We start from the raw sequence: 18,815 nt of genomic DNA on the forward strand, positions 1-18,815 counted from the left end.
ATGTTGATGAGGTTGGTAATCCAAAGAAGACAAAGTAAGATTTCTCAGCTCATTACTCTTCATTTGCCCAACTAAGACAGGATTATTCAAACATCAAGTCAACCATGATATTATCAGTTATTATGATTCAGACGTTTTTTTATACAAAATATTCCAGAACAGCTTTAGTTTGTTCGACACAGGCTAATGATGATGATCCAATAATTCATGGGGACGATCGACATTGACGATATCCTATGCGCTCTCCTCCATTAACAGGTCGTTGGAAGCAGATCGATATATTTTTTCATTACGAAGAGTGAGTATTAAATTATCGTCTATCCAACAGGACAATGCTTAAACTTCAACTGCGCCTGGGTGCTAGTCCTCATGCTACGGGGATGTCTAACATGGCTGCGAGCTCGCGGCCTCAGCTCGCTACTACCGTTGGACCACCACATATATCTTCACAAGCTCACTGGCGTTCTCATTGTGCTCTATAGCGCAGTGCATACCCTCATGCATCTTTGTAACTTTAGTAAGTATCTCTACGAATAACCAGACGTCAACAGATATCCTTCTGTTGTGGATATTCCACCAATCCATAGGAAACGGATGATGCACTTCTTCCTTTTTAATGATATCGACGAAGGACAACCTCCGTGGTCCAGTGGTTGAGCGTTGGGCTCACGATTCGGAGGTCCCGGGTTTGAATCCCGGTGGGGACATATCACAAAAAATCCTTTGTAGTTCCTAGTTTGGTTACGACATTACTGGCTGATCACCAGATTATCCAAAAGTAAGATGATCCGCGCTTCGGAAGGCACGTTAAGCCGTTGGTCCCGGTTACTACTTACTGATGTAAGTAAGTAGTCGTTACATGAGCCATGTCAGGGGCCTTTGGCGGCTCAATAGTAACCCTGACACCAGGGTTGACTGACTGCTTACTTCTGCTTATGGTGCCCGAGTGAAATGGTCGAACGTTTGTTGAGTCAAGCGATATTTATTCGTCTACTCTACTAGAAGAACAGTAACTGATCTATAACATCTATACGTCTATACTTACTACAAAAAGGAATCTCTGGAACTACTGACAATTTTGAAATTTCTTTTTCCTGTTTATGGCGGAAGCTACATTATTTCTAAGTGATAAGGCTACTTTATAATAATTATACCTAACCCATATGCCAACATATTTCCCTTCAAGGTCTGATAGTTGTCAACGACCCAGTGATCAACGCAAATAACTACACGGTGTACGAGTGGTTGCTGACGGAGCGGCCGGGCCTGTTCGGTTTGGTGGGTGGTTGCGCCAACCCGACTGGCGTCGCGCTGCTGCTGATCCTCGCTGTCATGTTTATCTGCAGCCAGCCCTTCATACGGCGCGGGGGGAGCTTCGAGGTAATTAAAGACGATAGGTATTTGACTGAGTCAAAGGTATATTATACAATGCTTGTGGGTTCTATAGCAAATAATATAAAGTAGTATACACAGTCAGAAACAAGCGACTCGATTCAAAACTAAGTGCACGGCGCGAGAGGGTAGAAGTCAGTGTGTTCGCATGGTGTTCGCTGTCGCCGGTCACGAGCTGCGTGGGGCGCTCGCATAGGGAATACGCATAGGTGAGAACGGTACAATGATCGCGCGCCCGAGTGAGCGCGAGTAGTGCAACGCAACGCGTGACGTAGCGGATGGGGTGTGGTCCAAGATTCATAAGCGGAAGCGATTTCTCCAAACTGTCAGGGGGTGGCCCAAATTAGAATTGGTGGCGTGTAGACAGTACGCCACATGCTAATCTAGAAATGGAAGACAGTTAAGACGATCAAAAATCAACCTAATTTTACTTTTCGACTTATTTTTGAATTAAGAAAAATGAGTACGACGTTTGACCGCTTTTATTGGTCACGACCCAGAGCAAAATTTACTCGGATCGGACGGGATTCTTCAGAGGTTGTGAACACCACATTTCAAAGTTGAAATAATAAATAAATAAACAATGTATGTTATCAGATATTCTACTGGACCCACTTGCTGTACGTGCCGTTCTGGCTGCTGGTTATCTTCCACGCACCCAACTTCTGGAAGTGGTTCGTGCTGCCAGGAGCCATCTACATTGCTGAGAGGATCCTACGGCTCGCCTGGATGAGGTAACCTTATTGTATCTTCTTCTATAGTGTGGGTTGTAAGGTGAATTACCAACCTTATCAACCCTGGTGTCAGAGTTACTATTGAACCGCCAAAGGCCCCTGACATGACTCATGTACTTACATCAGTAAGTAGTAACCGGGACCAACCCAACTGGCGATAGAAGAAGAAGTACAACATGAGGTCAGCTTCACCACGCTATGTTTCTTGCCTCATTAGGTCTGAACGCGGCAAGACCTACATCTCGTCGGGCATCCTGCTGCCCTCCCGAGTGACCCACCTGGTCATCAAGCGCCCTCCACACTTCGACTTCAGAGCAGGAGACTACGTGTTCGTCAACATCCCAGCCATCGCCACTTACGAGTGGCATCCCTTCACCATCAGCAGTGCTCCTGACCAGGAAGGTATCGCATTTAAATTTAGACCATCATCATCGGCTGATCACCTGATTGTCCGTAAGGTGATCCGTGCTTTAAGATGATTCGTGCTTAAGCCACATTAAGCCGTTGGTCCCGGCTACTATTTGCCAATGTAATTCTTCCTTTTCTTATCGTGTGGGTTGTGAGGTGGAGCCTCACCAACCCTGGTGTCAGGGTTACGATTGAGCCGCTAAAGGCCCCTGACATGGCTCATGTAACGAACCGATACCGATGTAAGTAAGTAGAATAGGATACCAACTACGGAGCGAGTCAAACAAATGAGAAACATTGAGTAAAACTTAAAAATATCTGTATTCAGGGGGGTTAAAAAGGCCACATCAAAACAATTCATCTAAAAAAGCAATATTGCTATTTGACATTTGTTTGCATTGCGCACTTACTTTTATATGAGCAAATGTCAAATTGCAATATTGCTTTCTTAGATGAATTGCTTCGATGTGGCCATTTTAACCCCCCTGGATGTCACTGTTGATTTTGGAAATCGTTTCCAACTTGATTATAACCCTGTTTGTTTCTTTTTCTAACTTTCCAGAGTATATGTGGCTGCACATCAGAGGCGTGGGTGAGTGGACCAACCGTCTGTATTCATACTTCGAGGTGCAACAAGCTCGGCTGCATGCTGGGGAGGTCTCTCCTCATCTATCTGGTGAAAATGGACATGAGTGAGTAACATAACATAGCATAGCATTACGCCTGTACTCCGAGGGGGTTGGCAGAGATGTACGGTCACGAGCATTAATATGTATACACTTTGGTATGTCACATTGACTTTTTTGACAAATTGAACTGTAAGTCTCGCTAAATGTCAAAAATATGTTAGTGCGACAGAGTCCTAAAGTGGGTACATTATATTGCTCATGACTGTATACACCCACTCTGCGCCAGCTATGTTTTATTCCCATGTTATAGGGAACGACCCTATTGTCTAATATCTGTCTAAGAACTACCATTAGGCAGCTAAATTACTCAATTGTATAACAATATATATATTTTTTTAAATAACGTCTAGGGCCCTGTGTATATGTTTTTCTATACAGGCTGTGAGAAGCTGCAGTAGCTTTAGACGGTTGAGACGTTCGTTATGTAAAAATTTACAATTCAAAATGTAACTATGATACCTATTGAATAAAGATATTTTTGAATTTGAATTTGCCATCAACCGGGCACAAATCCTGGAAACTACGTGATATCAATTTTATCTATGATTCAAAATGATTTTAAACTCGAATTCACACCATCACACTGGCGTCAGACAGCGTACTTACAGCGAGGCGGAAGGCAAAAGGGAAACCACTGCCCTATCTTTCCCTAAAAAGTAGCATGGAGAATGCTACACTAATGCGAGCTTGGCTCTTAAATTATCATGACATTATCTGAAATTAGTCACGTGAATGTCGCATTCGGTTTGAACCCGTGACACTAAGAGTCACGCATTATCCGATGAGTTGTAGTTGTAAATTGTTATAAAAAGTGATATGTCATGTCATAGGTACGCTTTATGCGACTTCCTCTGAGAGGATTTCTGTTTGACAGAAGTGGCCTTAAGTGAATCGATGGTGATTAGCGTTGAATGAAGGGACATGTCAACTGCACCGTGCCAGCGGGGTTGCCAGCGCAGGGATCTGAAAAATGTTTGCTGTCGCGAGATGTTTACCTCATAATCGGTTATGACTAGGGAAAGCAATCTGAGAGATCCTGAGAGATCCGAGAATTCTCCTTTCCTTTTTTGTTCTGCGAGTTTTCCTTTAATTTTTCTGGATTTTACGTCCTTTGATCAGCTCAAGAGAAGTAACGTAAAAACTAGGTATCTGATTCTTGCTTTCTAACGTCAACATTCGAAAGTAGATCCTAGTAAAAGATTACGGAAGTATTCCTAGTCATCTGTACTTTCTTTTTAGCACCCTAGCCCGCACCAGCTCCAACCAGAGCAACAAAAGCAAACGCAAGGGTTCCACCGGCGGCAAGAAGCGCTCCGTCGATTTCTCTCCTGTCGCCTACACCAACGAGGCTTTTACCATCGAAGAGGAGAAGACTAACGGGGACTTTAAAGGTAACACCTTTGGTGATATACTACTCATCGTGCAAATCTAACCAGTGCCATTTTAAAAATTCACCTGTTGTGGTGATTTTCTTTAATAAAAGCTCGATTTCATTGAGACCACTTTATTCTTGGATAAGCATTTATAACGAAGCAGCTTGTCTATTGTGAGGTTTGTTAACAAATATCATATCCAAATGTGATTTTCCAAAAGAGGTGCTTACGTAGTTTTAACTATAAGTGGTCAGGTTGTTACCCCAGGCTTAATGAGCTCGCTCATCGGCCTTACAACCCATATAGGAAGGAAGAAGCTGACTGCTATTTTAAGCTGGTGTACCTACGTATTATTAAATACTAGAAGGTCGTTTATGTTACGCATCTGTTTCAGCCCTATCCCCACCACCGCGCATCGGTCGCAGCCCTGGTCTTCTGGCACCTCTCTCAGCTAAGTTCTTGGAGAAGTCACGCTCCATGCCTGATGTTCACAACAATGCGAAGACCAAACAGCGGCTTATGGCGTAAGTACAAGTACTGAGGCTCCATGGCATTAGTATGAAGAGATTTTTTTATTATGCTTAAACCACTAGTTTTCATACATACCTAAATCCGACAACGAATATAAAGGTTGTGCACCTTTTTTCTATCTCTTTCTTTGAAATGATGATTCCGGAATGAAACCCAAAATAGTGTCAATTCTATACATCATTTTGACAGTAAGTATAACGATCTCCGTGGTCCAGTGGTTGAGCGTTGGGCTCACGATCCGGAGGTCCTGGGTTCGATTCCCGGTGGGGACAAATCACAAAAATTACTTTATAGTCCCTAGTTTGGTTAGGACATTACAGGCTGATCACCCGATTGTCCGAAAGAAAGATGATCCGTGCTTCGGAAGGCACGTTAAGCCGTTGGTCCCGGTTACTACTTACTGCAATGTAAGTAAGTAGTCGTTACATGAGCCATGTCAGGAGCCTTTGATGGCTCAATAGTAACCCTGGTACCAGGGTTGATGAGGTTGGTACTCCACTCACAGCCTACACGATAGAAGAAGAAGACATTAGGTATAAAGACAGGAATAAGTATCGCCAGAAACTCCTTAACATTGATAACGTGGATTCTAATGACCTGATTATAATCATTTATTTTTTTCCATTCTTAGCCTGCGCGACTACATGCGCTCCGAATCAGAGAACAGTTTCGACCAATGCGAGATGCGGCGAGCTCACCTGAAGGCCTTAGGACTGGCATACCGGAGTCCTCAAAACAAGTCCTTGGCCCATAGCTTCCGCTACATGAGAACCAAGCCCACCATCATCGCGTTCAAGACTCCAAGCATGGAGGACTGCGAGAGACGACGCAGTAACGAGAGTATTTTGACTATTGGTAAGCTTAAGAGGTTTAATGTATACTGTAGTCCGGCCAAGTTACGCCCAATCTACAATACACATAAATATAAAACATAAACAGCCTATATACGTCCCACTGCCGGGCACAGGCCTCCTCTCAATCAACCGGAGGGGGTATGGAGCAAACTCCACTACCCTGCTCCACTGCGGGTTGGTGCGGGTTTTTACGGCTAATAGCCGGGCCAACGGCTTAAGATGCGTCCGATGCACGGAATCATGTTATTTCTTCAGACAATCAGGTGCCTGTAAAATCCTTACCGAACAAAGGACAGTCTCACACAGTGATTTCGACAATGTCTCCATCGGGAATCGAACCCGGACCTCCAGATTGTGAGCCTAATGCTCTAACCACTAGACCACGTTGGTTGTGTGTTAAATCTACAATAAGTCACGTAAATAAAAAAATATCCTGTGATTTTAAATTTGTATATTCTCTCCCCAGCCAGAAGACGTCTATCAAAGAGTCTATCCCCGGACAAAGACTTCGAGGGTCTGGGCGAAAGACCAACCATCACAGTGGTCAGCCCGTCGGAAGCGTCCACTGTGGAATCCTTTGCCAACTACCCCGTCGGGAAACCTCTTGAGGTGAGTCCTAAACTGGCTGCTTTCTTTACGTTATGTGTGCTGGACTTATAAAGGGAAGTCTTAAGTAAGTGCAGTATTCACTATTACATCACAGGCGATACGGATCACTACCTGTCACGTTGGTCTAACAGAAAGCTCGATATGAGCTGTGGGACTTAGTTCATCAAATTCAAATTCAAATTCAAAAATATCTTTATTCAGTAGGTAACATAGTTACACTTTGAATCGTCAATTTTTACATAACGAACGTCTCATCCGCCTAAAACTACTGCAGCTTCTCACAACCTGTATAGCCGGGGAAAAGAAGCTGCAAGAAAAACCTCGGCACAGGGCCCTAGACGTTCTTTAAAAAAATAAAAATAAACATAAAATATTGATATACAATTGATTAATTTAGCTGCCTAATATCAGTTCTCAGACAGTTAATCCCATGCATTCATATCTTCTAAATAATCACTAACTTTATAATAACCTTTTTTGTAAAGTTTTTGTTTAACTAGTGTCTTAAAGCAGTTGAAAGGCAAATTCTGAATGTCAATGGGAATCTTATTGTAAAAACGTATACATTGCCCCTTAAAAGATTTAGTAATCTTATGTAATCGACTGACTTGTAAAGCAAGTTTATTTTTATTCCGGGTATTAACAATGTGCCGATCGCTATTTTTTGCAAATAATCCTATATGTTTTTTTACATATATTAAGTTTTCAAAGATATATTGTGATGCCAAAGTTAAAATATTAATTTCTTTAAATTTATTTCTAAGTGACATCTTGGGTCCCAATTTGTAAATCGCCCGAATGGCCCGCTTTTGCAGAACAAAAATGCTGTTCACATCTGCAGCATGACCCCACAGCAAGATGCCGTACGACATTAGACTGTGGAAGTAGGCAAAATAAACTAATCGCGCGGTTTCTACATCGGTTATTAAACGAATTTTTTTGACCGCGAATGCTGCTGAGCTGAGCCTTTTGGACAACTTATCAATATGGGGACTCCATTGCAGCTTAGCGTCCAAAGTAATTCCCAAAAATACAGCAGTATCCGTGAGGTCCAATTCCTTATTTTTTACAATAATAGAATCGAGGGGCCTACTAACATTCGATAACGTAAAATAAACATATTTTGTTTTATTTTCATTAAGTAGCAGGTTGTTTACAGTAAACCAATCCACTACCTCTGAAATGGCGTTGTTTACATCGTCAAAGGAATCTTGTCGTCTCTTTACTTTAAAAAGTAAGGAGGTATCATCTGCAAACAGCACCACCTCATGTTTTACAAGACTAGGTAGGTCGTTTATGTAAACTAGGAATAGAAATGGACCTAGAATTGAGCCCTGCGGGACGCCTATAGTGACGTTAGATCCACACGATCTGGAGCCATGCACATCAACCCTCTGAACGCGGCCACTAAGGTACGACTCCAAAAGAGCGATGGCATTATCAGTTATTCCATAGTGACGAAGTTTCGCGATCAAGATATCATGACAAACGCAATCGAAGGCTTTGGAAAGGTCGCAAAAGACACCAATAGCATCTTTTGACTCCTCCCAAGCCTGAAAAACATGATTTATTAACTCAACACCAGCATCGGTTGTAGAGCGACCCTTAGAGAAACCAAATTGTTTATTAGACATTAAATTCATCTTGCGATGAGTACCCCAGTTGTGATATAGTCGTGAGCTTATGTTATATTATGTTTAGTACTTATATCTGTATAGTACTTAAATCGTTAAATAATCACTGTGAAGTGTGTGTGCGTGTGTGTGGTTAGGTTAGGTTAGTTACTCTTATTCGACATACGCCCAGGCCATAATCAGACTTGGGTTAGCATAAGCTAATATTAGTAGTAATAGCGCTAATAGATTTATTAAATAAATAGGTTTGCGTTTGATCATAACCTCTCTTGAACTTCTTGGAACTTCTTGAGTTGTCGAATTATTAGTATTTATCGCTTTTCGTAATAACCAAGCAGGTACCAAAATACGAGCAAACTAACTTGGCATCTGTACACGAACAGATACTCATCATAATTAAAACACATAATAATGGGTTCTTACCGCGTTTTACCGCGTTTGATTTAAACGCCGACAGCCTCCGTGGTCTAGTGGTTAGAGCGTTAGACTCACGATCTGGAGGTCCGGGTTCGATTCCCGATGGGGACATTGTCGAAATCACTTTGTGAGACTGTCCTTTGTTTGGTAAGGACTTTTCAGGCTTGAATCACCTGATTGTCCGAAAAAAAGTAAGATGATTCCGTGCTTCGGAGGGCACGTTAAGCCGTTGGTCCCGGCTATTAGCCGTAAAAACACCTCCACCAACCCGCATTGGAGCAGCGTGGTGGAGTATGCTCCATACCCCCTCAGGTTGATTGAGGGGAGGCCTGTGCCCAGCAGTGGGACGTATATAGGCTGTTTATGTTTATGTAAGAACCCGTTATTATGTGTTTTAATTATGATAATAACCGCGTAAACCTAAAATAATGTAGATACTCATCATCATACATTCAGGAGCCGCTCTCTTGGCGGTGTCCATTCTTGTCATATTTGTTGAGAACGGAGTAAACACTTCATGAAGTTACGTCAGAATTAATCACAGATTCTTGACTCCTCAGATCTACCTCGACGGCCCCTACGGCGCTGCATCATCCCACATATTCAGAGCACAACACGCAGCGTTGATAGCTGCTGGCATCGGAGTCACGCCCTTCGCGTCCATCCTTCAGTCGGTGATGTACCGCTACTGGAGCGCCAGGACCACTTGTCCCAAATGCCAGCACACTTGGGCCAAGGATCTGCCGCAGCATAATATGAGTTTGAGGAAGGTGAGGATAATATGTTTGAGGATATGGAGTGGACTTTAATGTGTGCAAAATAAAGGTCAACGCATTTCAACATTGTTAAGAGCTGCAGAATGGCTGCAGAAATCGGTCAATTCTCCAACCGCAATCAGTAACTCAATCTCATAATCGGAGCACCCGGTTCCCTGGTCGTACAAAAAAAGATAAGTTATATGACGAGAAATGCAGGCAGTGCTGAATGACGTGAATGACACGTGTTATTTTAGCGTTCTTCTACTTTAAAAAGAAAAAGGTCTTGACAGACGTACAGACAGATGGACAGATGGACTGACGGACAGACGGACGGACAAAAAAGTGATCCTATAAGGGTTTTACCTTTTGAGGTTCGGAACTGTAATAAGAAGACGTAATGAATAGATTGCAGCTTCTTTTTCACTGATGGGGATGACTTCTGGATGGGTGTATTTATGTAGATTTGTTGTTTATTTTTTATTTTATGTTTTTTTTTTGGAAACACATCTTATTTATTTATTTATCTAAAACATTCCTCACTCCAGGTGGATTTCTTCTGGATCAACCGCGAGCAGCGTTCGTTCGAGTGGTTCGTGTCCTTGCTCTCACAATTGGAAATAGAACAAGCGGAGTTGGGGGGAGCTGAGCGGTTCTTGGAGATGCACATGTACATCACCAGCGCGCTGCAGAAGACTGACATGAAGGCTGTCGGCCTGCAGCTCGCCTTAGACCTGCTACATGAGAAGGTAAGAGGAACGTTCTGGAAGAAAGGTTCTTAGGAAAGAAGCAGTTCGCTTTAAACCTGCTACCTACGTGAACAAATAAAACGAAGGCTCTGGAGGAAAAGTTTCCATGACGTGACAATTTTTGTAGAATTTGATTTGCCCTTATGGCATAGACTAAATAAATACAAGTGCATTGTAAGTAAAGGAATTCTGCGTGGAATGTTTTTACCGATTGCTAAAAGTGCGCTGGAAGTGAGGTCAACCCGCAAAGTTCCAGTTGAAAGAAAGAAAGAAAGAAAGAAACATTTATTATTTTCGGACATCACAGACACAGACAGACAGGTACATTACATTTAACACAGGAAAGAAACCACACGGAAATCAAAGTACACAGACAAAAAAAAAACATAAAAAAAAAAAATACCAAAACAAAAAGAAAAACAAACCAAATTCATAAAAATAATAATAATAAAACAAAGCAACCCTAGTTGCACCCTACTTTTACGCCACCCACCGTTCTCATCGTTTGGAGCGGATTCTCAGCACACTCCACCACTCCCCTAACGCGTGTTGTTGCAGAAACATCCAGACATCATCATCTCTATAGCGTTATTCCGTTTCGAAGGGGCCGCTTACCTAACCTCAAGATTTGACTTTACAACTGTTTGACCTTCCAACACACGAAGAGAAAACCAGCCCAATACAGGTTGAACAACCACACCCTGGTTGAATTCAGAAAATTTCGTTTCGTATATTCTTTTCTTATAGTTTCCTATATTGGTTTAACTGGGATTCTTAACCTGAGATCTCAGGTTTCGTGGCCAAAATGTTTAGCTATTACAAACTTTATTCTATTGTATCTTGTAGCCAACTTTGTGTCATTGTTAGGCAAATGCTTTTGACAGACTTTATGTGACGGTCATTTTTGTCTTCAGGAAAAACGCGACCTGATAACCGGGCTGAAGACAAGAACCAACGCAGGTAGACCGAACTGGGACAAAGTGTTCCAACAGCTCCAGGAGCAGCACAAAGGCAAGGTGACGGTGTTCTACTGCGGGCCGCCGCAACTGGCTCGCATCCTGAGGGTGAAATGTGACCAGTTTGGGTTCAACTTTAGGAAGGAAGTTTTCTAGAACAGCATCACGATTCACTCCTAAATCTCCTAAAAAAATCTATTATACTATATTATTAAGTATATTATTAAGTATATAAACAAGTAAATAATAAAGATCATTTTGTACCTATTTATCATAACACAACACATAACGCCCATAGCCCATAACGTGTGTCTCAGCACCACCTTGGTCTAACAGTAAGATTGGTGAGGTGTAGGTACTTAGTTCATCTTGCGATGGATGTACCTCTGACAACCCCAATTGGGATATAGTCGTGAGCATTTGTTATGTCCAAACTTGAACTTTAGAGCCCAAGCCGGGATTCGAACCCGTAACATTACGATGCGAGTCACGAGTTCTCCGAACTGGGCTATCACGGATTCCATGGGTTTTCTAGCATACTTCCATGAATTCTTCGCTTCCTTTTCCAGCCATAGTCAAAGCTTTCCGAGACAAATCTAAATGCAATACAAGTTTTAAAAAAATGGCCTTCTCCTTTTGTGAACAGCGACGTATTGAAACAGCCTACCACTATAGTTACTGTTTATACCCAGTGCTTTTCTTGATAAATATTGAGTATAATAATTATAGTGCCGACACCTGGACACACCAATTTAATTTTAATTTAGTTTGACAGTACTAAAACTTCTTTATTTCTGTCTTGCACTCCTCATCAGTGAACGACAGCAATAATATTTTTAGAGCTATCAAATTTAAAATAAAATTAAGTTTTAACTAATACCTACTAGAATCGGAACTATTGTAAATTTAAATTAATTCAATTTAGTTTTTACGTTTTATTTAACTAATTTATTTATGTTTTTCCACTTAAATTATTTTAGATTCAATCAATTAACATTAAAAGTAATATTTAATTTGAATAAAGTTAGTTAAATTAAATCCTATTTAAATAAAGAAATAACACTAGGCAGGCTAGGCATTTATATTTATTTATAGTCGGAACATTTCATCCTAGCTACTAGCTGTAACTATGAATGTACCTATTTAAGTTATAAATATTATAATTAATTTGTTATTATAGAAATATAATAATATCAATACTAAGAATATTATTGTAAATATTTTATAGTTATTTTATTTGACATAATATACAGGGTGTTAGTGACATCGTAACGAACACTCAGGGGGATGATTCAGACCATGATTCTGAGTTAATATCAGGTGGAATTTTTCGTCGCAAAATTCATGGTTTTTTTTTAGTTTTTTTTAATTATTTTTAATTCTATACTTTTGCGATGGAAAATTCCACTTGATATTAACTCAGAATAATCAGCTGAATCATCCCCCTCAGTATTCGTTACGATGTCACTTACACCCCGCACAAGTACATACAGTAGCCATACAAGTAGGTATGGGTGTTAGTGACAACGTAACGAATACTGAGGGGGATGGTTCAGACCATGATTCTGAGTTGATATCAAGTGGAATTTTCAGTCTGAATATTCATGAAAATTTTTGTGTTTTTTTAAATTATTTTCAGTTCCATACTTTTGCGACGGAAAATCTCACTTGATATCATATCAGTATCATGGCCTCAATCACCCCTCAAAGTTTTCGTTACGATGTCACTAACACCCTGTATTGTGTATAATTTCTGCAATCGTTTTTGGAATCCAGTTTATGACCTAAAAGCTTTAGCATCACAATTACCTACATAAATACTAATTAAATTACTTAAATTAAAATACGTAGTTACTTATTTAACCTTATTAAGTATGAAGATTGATCATTAATTACACACACATTACAACATTATTATTTTTAATTTTTAATATTATTATATTCTTTTTGTTAATTATTTTGTTCAATAATTAATTATTTTATGTTATAATTTTTACTCACTTATCTATTTTAAGGTGTATATTTTCTTTACTTATTTTTTTATTTGCCATTATTTTAAGTGCCATGGCTTTTTATCATAAAGATGTTGTAAATTGAATAGAATCTTAAGTAATATAATTTATTTAAACATAGGTAAATTTTAATAAAAATAGAATATTACCTAATCATTAAATGACCATAAAGTTACCATTTAATTCTAGTGTTCATAGATTAGGAAAATAATGTGTGCTTATATTTTTATACGTTTTTATATTTTGGGGATTTTTGAATAAAATTGTTTTAATTTAATATATTTTTTATTTGTAGAATATTATTCAGAGACGAATGATTATGATATTAATCTTTATGATTCTTTCTATAGTATTTTAAAATCCTAAAATTCCGTTGTACGTCAAATACGGAAAAATCCCAGTAAAATCATAATGTTCCATAAAAACTATCTATCTAACCTACTTAAGTTTTTTTTTTTTAAGTTTTGTGCAGCAACTAATTTATTTTTTATTTGTGTCTACGTCTCTCGAATCTGTTACTAATCGGTATTAGGTTAAGATTTCTGTTACTTTTATAATATGGAATAGTTTCCGAAATAAATTTTTGAATTTGAATTTAGGTAGGTACATGAAACAAAAATCTAAGTAGGTAAATAAGCGGAAACTCCGCTAACGTAGTGAGCATTTTCTCAACAGGTACAATTCGGAGCGGTCTTTTGACTAGACCTACCTGTTAAGGTCGAGTTATTAAATAAGTACCTACGTATCTACTTATATTATAATCTATAATGAAAAATAAATATTCGTGCAATTCCGTTGTCTCTGCCTAGGCTTTTTGGTGGGAAACGGGAAAGGGACAGTTGCTTTCTTCATTGAGTAATCTAAATAATTAATACAAAGTGGTGTCTTGTGGTTAATGATCGCATTAAGTTAGTCGGAAAGCATTCGCGACAGTGTTATTATATACATATTATCGGAGTATTCAATAAACAAAGTGTATGTACCTATTTTCGCTTCGTGCCAACAAGCCGCTTCATAATTCGAAAGTTTATGCGGACTTTTGAGTTAATTCGTTTGGGGTTCGGAGTAGGAGTCTGCTCCGAGGGTGGGGGCTTAGGTTTCATCATCATCACCTTTCATCATTTCATTAATCATCAAGAAAAAAAATACGTAAGACATGGCTGTTTGGGCATAGTTCCCTTTGCCTTCGGGGAAAACCAAAACAAAAAAAAATGTCTCTGCCTACCCCAAGACCCTGACGGTAAATAGAGGCGTGATCGCATGTACCTACGTGATATGTATGATGAAAAAACAGTCAATTATAAAAACACATACATACATACATAAACACTTAAACAGCCCACGATACGTCCCACTGCTGGGTACAGGCCTCCCTTCAATCAACCGGAGGGGGTTTGGAGCACACTCCACCACGCTGCTCCACTGCGGGTTGGTGGAGATATTTTTACGGCTTATAGCCGGGACCAACGGCTTAACGTGCCCCCCGAAGCACGGAATCATCTTACTTATCGGACAATCAGGTGATTCAAGCCTGAAAAGTCTTTACCAAACGAAGGACAATCTCACGAAGTGATTTCGACAATGTCCCCATCGGGAATCGAACCCGGACCACCAGATCGTGAGCCTAACGCTCTAACCACTAGACCACGACGGCTGTTCAAATTATAAAAATATTTTACAAAAAACAGTCAATTTTAAAAACGATTTACAAAAAACAGTCAATTATAAAATCAATTTACAAAAAACAGCCATTTGTAAGAACAATTAATTATTTTATTTCCGCATCCAATCAATGTCAATAACTGTAACGGCTTCAATACGTATATATACGCACAGACATAGTCGTGAATCATCTTGCCCGGCCGAGGGCGACCTTGCTTCGAGGCCGAAGTCAAGGTCTAGGTCTTGATAAGGACAAGACCTTGGCGAAAGGACACAGCCTTCGCATAAGGGCACGGCCTTCTAAAGCAAGGGCGAAAATTTTGCACGTGGAACGCGATTATTGACCTTGTTTCCAATTCAGTTCAGGTGGTAACAAAAGTTTATTGTAAAGATGAAAATGCACGCTCTATACGTTTTCTGGGGTAGACTGGTGGCTAGAGTGAGAGGTAGGTACGAATAAATAATCTCTGCTGGTTATTTAGAAAACATCCTAAGTTTTAAATATAACAAGGAGTGGGTGTGTATACTTTACATCTCTGCTTACCCCTTCATTGTTACAGGCGTGATGCGTGTGTCTGCGTGTGTCTGCGTGAGGTGTATGTGTGTGTGGGGTATTTTTTGGCCGGACAAATGGGGAGCGCTGAAGGCTCTCACCCGGTACAACGTTTAAGACAACAGGCCTGAGGGTGCCCAGTTGGGCGCGAACCTCGGCTCAGGGCGGCGTCTGAGAGGAAAAATATTTGAAAGAATTAATCGACCATAGTGGGTCGATAGCGATAAGCGCTGAATGAGGGAAATCGTCGACTACGCCGGCGGGGTCGGTATTGGGGTCCTAAAGTGCTGTGTGGTGTGTGTGTGTGTAAAAGTTTTATCGGGATTTGTGCCCGGTTAATGGCCATAGGCTCGTTTCCTATCACATGAGACTTAAACAGCTGCCGAGGAATGGGTGTCATACTACATTAATATACCTACTATCTTCGCCTATCCCTTCGAGGATACAAGCGAGATGTTATGTTAAGTACCAATATGTAAAAAAAATGCTTTTTTTTATAAAAGTGGAATCCATAGCGGAGTGTTACCGCTTTTAAAAGTAATTTTTGGTACTTACCTAACTTAAGAAAATTATGGTATTATAGCGAGTAAAATAAACGCACTGTCCGCCCGCCCGCTGCGGGCGGGCGGACAGTGCGCTTATTTGGCGCGCGATTAGCACCAATCCGCTCGCTACCGCTCGCCATTTTTTTTATTGTTAATTTGTTTTTCACTGATTTATTTTACAATATTCTTTATATTTTATAGTTTAACTTCTGGAGTAAATAACTAAACAGTGCAAAGTGTTTTTATTTGAAGGACGGCTATAGTATGCTTCATTTACTTGCTGATAAACATGCATGAGTTGGTGTTTTAATTTTGATAATAATACGTACTTCTATTGGATAAGTTTCAAATTCACCAACCTTTGAAATATTATCAACAAATCTTCTGACACCAGGTTTGATGTGGTTGGTACTCCACCTCACAACCCACACGATAAAAGAAGAAGCAACAAATGAAAATGGTAATCCGCGATACAGGGTTTCCCTAGTGCGGGGTCCGCCAGTGTGTATATTTAAGTTTTTTGATAAATAAACATACCTATTATTCTACTTATGTACCTAAATAGCAAAGTAACAAGTATCTTTTTCAGAAGTGCAACTCTCTTGAAAAGTATCTACTCGTATCTATCCTCTTGTTAATTATTATCTCTGACGAATAAAATATTATGTAATTTGTAAATTACGCGATATAAATTCGTCTAATCTGAAAACTAGTCCAATGTGCGAAAAAAAACAATAATCAGCGCCACCTATGCCACCAAAGCTAAACTACAACGTTATTGAGACAGCGTTGCTACATTTTCAACGGCAAGTTGACTGCGTCACATCGTCGTTTCTAATGATGCCAGCAGATGGCGTAGTGCTTAGTAGTACTTCTACAGATCAAAAGATGGCGCTCACACGCAAGTAAAATCGTGGAATTTTATCACATAATAATCCATGATTTTCTTACAATATTAGAATAGAATTGATATGTTATTGTAGATAGCAGTAAACGCGACAGGTCGCACATAAAATCGATAAGATACGTACTATCTAAAACCATTTCATACTCATTTTATTATACCTATAATGAATGCAAATAAAATACTCGATCGTTTCTCATAAGAACATACCTAATTTAGGTTTAACGCCCTAGCTAACCATTGCCACCCAATGCCTTAGGTACCTACGAAATAGGTAAGTAGGTACCTATACATAAATGTGTGTTGGGTTCGTGATATTCATGTTCGGAAAACGTGTGACTTACATCGTAATGACTGTCACGGGTTCGAATCCTGGAGCAGGCTCTATGCCACTCAGTTCGACTTTGTTTGGATCATAGATAATTGATTTCACGTAGTTTTTATGCTGCACCGACAAGAGCGTGGCTCTTAAATTGATGATGATGATGATGAGTTTCTAGGATGTGTGTCCGGTTAATAGCAATAAGACTCGATACTATACATCTCTGCCTGCCCCTTTGGGGATAAAAGCGTGACACAATGTGTAGGTAGTTCTTATAAGAAGTAAGAAGAAAAAAAAGCAAGAAGATAAAAAGATAAAACATTAAAATCAAACTTGTCCCTGTGAAATAAAAAGCTGGGCTTATTTTATATAATTTGTTTTACATCACTATTGATTCGACTAAAATCGTTTTGAATAATGAGGGACTTTCCAATCGACGTTCCCCAAACACACGATAGATGGCGTTGTTCACTTTTAACGTGATAATCACCTATTTTCTCATTGCTGGGGTACATCATTATTCAAAAATGTAATATAGATAATGGCAGAAGCATTAAGAACTAATTGTTGCTCGATATTTGGATCACATTATGCATAGAATTATGTTGCTACCTATAATGCTTCTCTTTATTTTGATCTGAATGATAATGGGTGGAAGTTGTATATATTGTACCTTGGCGAAAAAGGGTCATCATTTATATCCAAAAACAACAAGATAAAAGATAAAGTTATCCATGAAGTTAGAAGTTTAAACGAAGAAAAAACTTAACAACGCCATCTATCGTGTTTTTGGGGGAACGCCGATTGGAAAGTCCCTCGTTGTTGACGGAGTAACACCTTGGAGAAAGGATATCTTCCAAGAGCAACACGGACCTAACTTACCTAGGGTGGCATTAATAAACTACTCTCAACTGAGACTGTCCTCAAGATCATGCTCAAGTCTCTGTTTTTATATGAGAACTGGCACATTGACATGGTCTTGAGGGCAGTCTCGAAGTTGAGATTAGTTTATTAATACCACGCCTAGAAGGAATGTTAACCACAACAATTACAACAACAGGAATATTATTTTAGGTCTGCTGATTCAGAATTCTTGCAATATATTCAATATTTCCTATTACCACACCTCGGACACTTCATACAAACAACCTCGTTTCACACAGACACCACACAATGACGTTATCGTACACACGCATCTGTGTGTGTGACGTCTGACACCATACGATTCAAGTCTAAACTATGTTCGAGGGGAGGTGAGGTAAACCTAGCTGAGACGCTGGTGGGGAGCGGTGAGTTGCCGTTCTCTACGTAGTATTATTCCTTATTCTATGCTATTACCGAGTATATTATTACAATATTTTACTTTACACCCGAGCCTGAACGAGACCTAGGAGGTTAAAAAGGCCACATCAAGGCAATTCATCTAAAAAAGCGTTTCGAACTTACTTTTATAATTCGCAAATGGCAAATTGCAATATTGCTTTTTTAGGTGAATTGCTTCGATGTGGTGTTTTTAACCCCCCTATATCCTAACAACATTAGATAATTTCTCCATGAAATTCTAAAAAGTGTAGAAACTAAATAATAAAATATTATTTATTAATTATTATTTACAGTTTGTAATTTTATACGAAGCGATGATGCATGATAAATATAAGTATCCGATATTGTAAAATATTTTCGAAATGTGAGATGCGGCGAATTAGCTTGAGACAG

The 18,815-nt window shown here is 39.7% G+C and overlaps 2 protein-coding genes across 2 annotated transcripts in view; one reads left to right on the forward strand and one right to left on the reverse strand.

Annotated features, from left to right (window-relative positions):
• LOC126377324 (NADPH oxidase 5) overlaps positions 1-12,272 on the forward strand; it is a 96,334-nt gene extending 84,062 nt beyond the window's left edge. Inside the window, exons 10-21 of the mRNA XM_050025001.1 lie at positions 329-517; positions 1,187-1,380; positions 1,990-2,126; positions 2,344-2,528; positions 3,097-3,226; positions 4,463-4,614; positions 4,991-5,120; positions 5,759-5,982; positions 6,448-6,590; positions 9,202-9,411; positions 9,945-10,145; positions 11,060-12,272. Of these exons, the coding sequence (XP_049880958.1) occupies positions 329-517; positions 1,187-1,380; positions 1,990-2,126; positions 2,344-2,528; positions 3,097-3,226; positions 4,463-4,614; positions 4,991-5,120; positions 5,759-5,982; positions 6,448-6,590; positions 9,202-9,411; positions 9,945-10,145; positions 11,060-11,257 (2,093 nt within the window). The 3' untranslated portion in view covers positions 11,258-12,272. The remainder of the gene's footprint in view (positions 1-328; positions 518-1,186; positions 1,381-1,989; positions 2,127-2,343; positions 2,529-3,096; positions 3,227-4,462; positions 4,615-4,990; positions 5,121-5,758; positions 5,983-6,447; positions 6,591-9,201; positions 9,412-9,944; positions 10,146-11,059) is intronic.
• Positions 8,692-18,815, reverse strand: part of LOC126377320 (S phase cyclin A-associated protein in the endoplasmic reticulum) — a 526,515-nt gene continuing 516,391 nt past the window's right edge. The window contains exon 23 of the transcript XR_007567843.1: positions 8,692-8,814. The gene's annotated coding sequence lies outside the window, so the exon portion shown is untranslated. The remainder of the gene's footprint in view (positions 8,815-18,815) is intronic.

Source organism: Pectinophora gossypiella, chromosome 23, assembly GCF_024362695.1.
Source record: "Pectinophora gossypiella chromosome 23, ilPecGoss1.1, whole genome shotgun sequence".
Taxonomy (NCBI): domain Eukaryota; kingdom Metazoa; phylum Arthropoda; class Insecta; order Lepidoptera; family Gelechiidae; genus Pectinophora; species Pectinophora gossypiella.